Consider the following 8,113-nt stretch of genomic DNA (forward strand, 5'->3'; position numbering starts at 1 on the left):
TATAAGGATGTCTTAAGACCACAATTTTGTGTACATTTTTGTTCTAAACAATCTAGCCTCACAATTATGTTGCACAATCTTCCTTTCATATCTTGTCCCCTCAATGAGGATAAACCGAAAAATTATAATTTAACTCCTTTTTTTCTTTTGCATATTACCTTCTAGGGGCATCCTTTTATAAAATAGTTATGATCATCATATATAGGTTTTTTTAAATAGTGTTTTAAGTATCCTTTTATATGTTCTTAATTATTTGTTTTGGTAGTTCCTGTCCCTAACAAAACAGGTACTCAAAAATATTTAACTTTTAAATCCCCAAGATTGAATTTCTTTCTTTGAAAGAACTGATCTCTAGGACTTCCTGGTGGTCAAGTGGTTAAGACTTCCCACTTACACTGCAGGGCACAAAGGTTTGATTCCTGGTTGGGGAACTAAGATCTCGCATGCTGTACAGATGCGGCCAAAAAATAATAATAAATAATGAAAATAAAGATAAAAATAAACAAATGGGTCCTAATGAAGCTTAAAAGCTTTTACACAGCAAAGGAAACCATAAACAAGATGAAAAGACAACTCTCAGAATGGGAGAAAATAATCTGCAAAGGAAGCAATGACAACGAATTAATCTCGAAACTATACAAACACTCATGCAGCTCAATATCAAAAAACAAACAACCCAACCAAAAAATGGGCATAAGACCTAAATAGAAATTTCTCCAAAGGAGACATAAAGATGGCCAACAAACACATGAAAAAATGTTCATCATTAGTTATTAAATAAATGCAAATCAAAACTATAATGACATATCACCTCACACCAGTCAGAATGGCCATCAACAAAAATTCCACAAAGAGTAAATGCTGGAGAAGGTGTGGAGAAAAGGGAACCCTCTTACACTGTTGATAGGAATGTAAACTGGTATAGCCACTAAGAAGAAGAGTATAGAGGTGCCTTAAAAAACTAAAAATGTAACTACCACATGACTAAGCAATCCCACTCCTGGGATATACCTAAAGAAAATCATAACTCAAAAAGATACACGCACTCCAATGTTCACGGCAGCACTATTTACAATAGAAAGGACATGGAAGTAACCTAAATGTCCATCAACAGAGGAATGGAAAAAGAAAATGTGGTATATACATACATACAATGGAATATCACTTAGCCATAAATAGGAATGAAATTGTGCCATTTGCAGACACATAGATGGATCTAGAGATTGTCACACAGAGTGAAGTCAGAAAGAGAAAAATAAGTTATCATATATTAATGCATACATATAATGTTTTCTAGTGAAAGCTGCTGCTGCTGCTGCTGCTAAGTCGCTTCAATCGTGTCCGACTCTGTGCGACCCCATAGACGGCAGCCCACCAGGCTCCCCCGTCCCTGGGATTCTCCAGGCAAGAACACTGGAGTGGGTTGCCATTTCCTTCTCCAATGCATGGAAGTGAAAAAATAAAGTGAAGTCGCTCAGTCGTGTCCGACTCCTAGCAACTCCATGGACTGCAGCCCACCAGGCCCCTCCGTCCATGAAAAGCTAGAAAAATAGTATAGATGAATTTACCTGCAAAGCAAAAATAGGGACACAAATATGGAGTACAAATAAATGGATATCAAGGGGGGAAAGGGGGAAATGTGGTGGATTAGGATTTACATATGTACACTACTAAGAAGCAACAGAGTTTCAGAAAAACATCTATTTCTGCTTTACTGACTACGCCAAAGCCTTTGACTGTGTGGATCACAATAAACTGTGGAAGATTCTGAAAGAGATGGGAATACCAGACCACCTGACCTGACCTGCCTCTTGAGAAACCTGTATGCAGGTCAAGAAGCAACAGTTAGAACTGGACATGGAACAATAGACTGGTTCCAGGAAAGGAGTACATCAAGGCTGTATGTTGTCACCCTGCTTATTTAACTTATATGCAGAGTACATCATGAGATATGCCAGGCTGGAGGAAGCACAAGCTGGAATCAAGACTGCCGGGAGAAATATCAATAACCTCAGATATGGAGATGACACCACCCTTATGGCAGAAAGTGAAGAAGAACTAAAGAGCCCCTTGATGAAAGTGAAAGAGGAGAGTGAAAAAGTTGGCTTAAAGCTCAACATTCAGAAAACTAAGATCATGGCATCTGGTCCCATCACTTCATGGCAAATAGATGGGGCAACAGTGGAAACAGTGTCAGGCTTTATTATTCTGGGCTCCAAAATCACTGCAGATGGTGACTGCAGCCATGAAATTAAAAAACGCTTATTCCTTGAAAGGAAAGTTATGACCAACCTAGACAGCATATTAAAAAGCAGAGACATAACTTTGCCAACAAAGGTCCGTCTAAGTCAAGGCTATGGTTTTTCCAGTAGTCATGTATGGATGTGAGAGTTGGACTATAAAGAGCTGAGCGCTGAAGAATTGATGCTTTTGAACTGTGGTGTTGGAGAAGACTCTTGAAAGTCCCTTGGACTGCAAGGAGATACAACTAGTCCATTCTAAAGGAAATCAGTCTTGGGTGTTCACTGGAAGGTCAGATGTTGAAGCTGAAACTCCAATATTTTGGCCACCTGATGCGAAGAGCTGACTCATTTGAAAAGACCCTGATATTGGGAAAGACTGAAGGCAGAAGGGGACGACAGTGAATGACATGGTTGGATGGCATCACCGACTCAATGGACATGAGTATGGGTGGACTCTGGACTTGGTGATGGACAAGGTGGCCTGGCGTGCTGTGGTTCATGGGGTCGCAAAGAGTCAGACATGACTGAGCGACTGAACTGAACTGAAGAATAAAATAGATAACTAATGAGAACAAATTGTCTGTGGCGGATTCATTTCGATATTTGGCAAAACTAATACAATATTGTAAAGTTTAAAAATAAAAAAAATAAAAAAATAAAAAAACAAATTGTACAGCCCAAAAAACTCTACTCAGGGCTCTGTGATGACCTAATTAGGAAGGAAATCCAAAGAAGAGAGGATATATGTATACATGTGGCTGATTCACTTTGCAGTATAGCAGAAACCAACACAATATTGTAAAGCCACTAAACTACACTCCAACTAAATAGCAAAAATAATGATTAACTAAAAAATAATTTATCTCCTTTCAATTCAGGTATAGAATCTTACTTAAAATTATTTGGTTAAATGTTTTCATCAGTCTATATGTTTCACTCTTAAGAAGATTCACATCTTATTTTTCTATTTTCCACTTAGGGAACGGCTACCCACTCTAGTATTTGGCCTGGAGAATTCCATGGACAGTATAGTCCATTGGGTTGCAAAGAGTCAGACACAACTGAGCAACTTTCACATTCACTTTTTCAAGTTCACAAAACACTTAAAAATTTTCCAATTTAATTTTTCTGGTAAGGCATGGGAAGCAGTTAGATTAGATGTCCACACCCCAGTTTTACAGACAAAAAAGTGACACTCAGGGGACTGAATACTGGAACCTTATATATTATTACCATTTGGCAGCAGTTAGCAGGAAAATTCACATCTTCTGATCCTCATCCAATATTCTATCATACCAGGTGACATATGTCCCTTTAAAAAAGGAACTTTCCAAGTAGTTTTTCTTTATGTAAAAAAATATTCATTTTTAATGTTTCCAGTTTTTAAAATTATATTTAAGTTTGCTTAAATGAAACTGTTCACATGACCTTCCCAAAATTAAATATAACTGTTTAAAGTCATATTTAGAAATAATTTATAGAAAACAAATTGCTAAAATACACAGATCTCACAGCCTAATCTCAGTTTTCTCAGTTACAGATGGTTTCAAAATGTATCTCCAGTTCTTCTTAGTCAAGACATATCCCACCAGTTTTTTTACACCAATGAAAATGCAAAGACGCAAAGGAGGAAAAGAAAAACAATAAACTTCCTCAATCTTTCTCCAACTCATTGGCCAAACAGCCTATCTTCTTTCATCAACAGGGGAAAAAAATGTCAACTTTTCTTGAATTTGACTCTCTTTTGAACTCTTTCAGGCCTTGTACACAATGACAAATACAGTTCAACCTAAAATTCTTAACAGCCTCACTTCTACTGTATTATCAGATACTAACAGTTTGTAAGTACTTATATCTATAAAAATACAACATTTAAACACAAAATCAACTAGCTTCACTAACAAATCCCATAAGAAGACTCAATGTATTTTTGTTCAAAAATTTTAAAATACTATTTCATAAATCATTAGAAATCTATACATCTTCTTTCTACCACCAAGAAAATGGCACACAAAAAATGAACATCTATTTATTCAGTATCTACTGAGGGCTATGAGGCTTCCCAGGTGGTACTAGTGGTAAAGAATTGCCTGCGAATGCAGGAGATCTAAGAGACTCGAGTTCAATCCCTGGATCAGGAAGATCCCCCTGGAGAACAGCATGGCCACCCACTCCAGTATTCTTGCCTGGAAAATCCCATGGACGGAGGAGCCTGGCGGGCTACAGTCCACAGGATCACAAAGAATCGGACACGACTGAAGCAACTTAGTATGCACACACAGAGGGCTATGCGCCAGCACATGCAAAGACCAGTTACTATCTATAACCTCATGAAAATTCCATAATTGAATATTGAAGGTATTAGTAGAAAGTGAGAAAACTACATCTACACATGGGCTTTTCTAATATTCTCAAAACATTTTCCTACTATGCAACTTTTCATTACATTCAAAACACTGAGCTCAAACATCAACACAGCTTATTTAGTAGCCCTAAAAAAAATTTTTCAAGAGATCTGAATGACATGAAAGAAAATTTTTTAAATCTTTTATCTCATACCAAAGCTGCTTTATATTCAAAAGTACAACGATTATTTATATATATATTATATAGATACATGTATAACTCAATCACTGTGCTATACACTTGAAACTACATTATAAATCAACTATACTTCAATAAAAAAATTAAGAATGAAACCTGTCTTGGCAGACTATTCAATTAGAAGTGATTTTTTTTAAATGACCACTAGAAGTGATTTTTTAAAATGATCATAATTGATTATAAAAATTGTTCAATATAAGACTCAGAATTTGTCAACAAGCCAGTAATTCAACTAAGATATTATACTGGTCATTTTAGTGAATTACTCTAAACAAAAAAGACAGATTGTGGAGAAAAAAATGGTAGGTAACCCACTGCAATATTCTTGTCTGGGAAACCCCATGGACAGAGGAGCCTGGTGGGTTACAGTCCATGGGGTTGCAAAGAGTAGGACACGACTGAGAGACTAACACTAACACTTTCACACTCAGGGTGGATTTTCTAGCTCCAAGTCACCCTTTAAGGAACTGCTTCATTTTGTACGCTTTGTGTAAAAATAAAGATTACTGTTTAAGACCAAAAAAAAAAAGAGTGAAGGAAGTAATCCAGCAGGAAAATATCTTGGTGGTCCTACACCTTTTGGAGTATGGCAGCAGAAGAGAAAAATAAAAAATATCCCTGCTGAGATGATCATGTGACCAACTGCACAGGGCACTGAAAACACAAGGAAATAAAAGACAATAAAGTTACAAACCTATTGGCCAAGGAAACCAACGATATAAGTCAAGAATCTGAAAAAGGGAAAAGGGGCTAGCAAAGATGTTGATGAATTTGGCTTTATACACTTGAGACATGGTAGAATAAGTGTGTAATTCTGGAGTCAACTGGAAATATAGTCACATGGAAAGAGCTGGCCTAAAGAGAAATCTGGAAATGACTAATAAATTGAGATTATTTGGGGGCATGTATTATTTGTGCCAAAGTAACATAACAAAGCCTAATTACCAAAAACAAAGAGAAGGAGACATTTAATATCTGGCTAAAACACACTAATTTCAAGTAAAACATTGTTTCTTACCTACTATTTTCCACAGCCTTCATAGCATATTCAACTTGAAAAACTCTTCCATCCGGAGAGAATGTTGAAGCTGACAGATCATACTACAAGAAAAAGGCAATAACAAGCTTAGAAGGATGCACCTTTGGCAGTAATAACAATTTTTTCCTAAATGGCTTACACATCAGAAATGTGTGTTCAATCTCAGTGAAGATTTTGCTTTGAAGAGAAAGGGAAAGCACGTCAGAGCAGGAACAGCAGCTAAGAGAAAGTTACACACTTTAGATTTCTGCTACTGACAAGCAATGAACGAAGTCCTGGGTAAAGTCAGAACTTTTCCCACACAGAACATGGCTCATTTCTGAAAAAATTACCAAGGTAGAAACAACACTGGCTTCTCTTTAGCACCACAGCTTCTCATAGCTGTGGCAGTAATGAATTAAAGGAGCTTGGATACATCATTTAGCATTCAGATATTTAATAAGCATCTATTATATGTCAGGCACTATGAGAAAATACAAAGACTACTCATTCTTAAAGTCCTTCATTTTCAAATCAGACCTCAAACAGATCCAGGTGCTGGAGATAAAAGGTTCTACAACGAAAAATAAGACAAAGTGAACTTACAGTCTCAGGGAATACCACAGACTACCTGATCAGGGAAGGCATTGCTACGGAAATTATATTTATGTTATTTAAACTGAGCCAGACCTAAAAGACAAGTAACTACTCATTTAGAATATGGAGGAGTGTCCTGGCATCTGGCATAAAAGACCTCGGGGTAGAAATAAGAGGAGCAAAATTAAGAAAAAGGAAATAATGCCACTGAAATCTTGAGCACCACAAATGGTAAACAGAAGAGTAAACTATTTTAGAGGCATATAAGGGCCAAGTTATGCTAAGTCTTTTATTTTAGGCTGGAGTAGGAAGTTTAAATTTTATTCTAAATGCAATAGAAAGTCATTGGAGTTTGGGTGGGGTGAGGGGAAGAGGTTCTAATTTTTTTTTTTTTAAATGCTGTTCATCTGGTAAATGAATTATAGAGAAAACAAAAGTGGAAGCAGAGATAGGGTATTCCAAACGGAGTGTCTTAGACCAGAGAGAAAGACATGGAAGGTGTTATCCTTTGAGGACGCAAAAAAACCTTGCTAATGGATTGGCTTTAGGAGTACAGTAAAAAAAAACTCAGAAGTGCATCATAGATTTTTTTTTTCATTTAAGCGACTAAAATGGAACCATTCACTGAAATGTAAATTGTAGGAGATGCAAAATGGCAACGGAAGAAGAAAACCCAGAGATCTACTCTGGACGTGTCATTTGAAATGCCTATCAAACAAGTGGAGAGAAATGTCAAGACAGGTCTTCGCATCTGGAGTTCTTGGGACAAGACAGGTATTAAGTCTTCAATAGTGGTGCTTCCTGCTTCTCAGCTTGTTGGTCTGTTAAAGGAAGATCTTTAACTCTACCAGCTTAATACCAAAACATCTCACCTATTTATATTATCAAACGTTTTTAAAGGGTTTGTAGAACCTTTCAGAACACTATTAATCTAGGGTAATTGGTCTGTTGGTCTGCTAAACGAAGATATTTACCACCGTAATACTCAAAATTTCTCACCTATTTATATTATCAAATATTTTTAAAAGGTTTGTAGAACCCTTCAGAACACTTTTATCTAGGGTAATATTAATGTAGTTGCAAAGTCAATTTGCTACAACATGCATTACTGAGCATCAACTAATTCAAAAACGGGATGACAACCTTAGTGTAAACTGCCTATTATCCAACTTGGAAAACCAGTATTTGGGCCTAATGGTGAGAATCAAAATCTTATGCACAATGGGAGTAGATGAACTGAGAAACCCATTACCCAATGCCTCCAGTGGAACCAATCAATAAATATTTCTAAACACTATGTTTTCTATATGGGGAAATACATAAAAGGAGCAAGCCGAAGACTGTATATATGCAGTACGTTTAACAAAGTAAAGTTAGTAGGCCGAACAAGTTAACAAATCTTACTCCAAAATCCGGGACAGTCTGTTCAAAGAAGCGGTTAAGTCCGTAGCTAATCATTTAAACGCTGACGGTACTGAGACCTCACACTGCTGTTATTTCTCTACAAGAAAAGCTGGGACAACGGAAAAATGGAAAAGATTCTTCAGATTCCGCTTTTTAGACTATTTTCCTTATCAGTTCTCAGAAGGTTCCAGGGACTCATAAAGAGAGGTCCATCGGTACCCTCGAAACTAAGGCAGAGAATCCCCGG

At 36.8% G+C, this 8,113-nt stretch overlaps 1 protein-coding gene across 1 annotated transcript in view; it reads right to left on the reverse strand.

Moving 5' to 3' along the window:
• PSMA3 (proteasome (prosome, macropain) subunit, alpha type, 3) overlaps window positions 1-8,113 on the reverse strand; it is a 25,499-nt gene that overhangs the window by 16,696 nt on the left and 690 nt on the right. Inside the window, exon 2 of the mRNA XM_010847681.1 lies at window positions 5,866-5,948. Coding sequence (XP_010845983.1) covers window positions 5,866-5,948 — 83 coding nt within the window. The remainder of the gene's footprint in view (window positions 1-5,865; window positions 5,949-8,113) is intronic.

This window comes from Bison bison, unplaced genomic scaffold (assembly GCF_000754665.1).
Source record: "Bison bison bison isolate TAMUID 2011002044 unplaced genomic scaffold, Bison_UMD1.0 scf7180017864254, whole genome shotgun sequence".
In the NCBI taxonomy this organism is placed as follows: domain Eukaryota; kingdom Metazoa; phylum Chordata; class Mammalia; order Artiodactyla; family Bovidae; genus Bison; species Bison bison.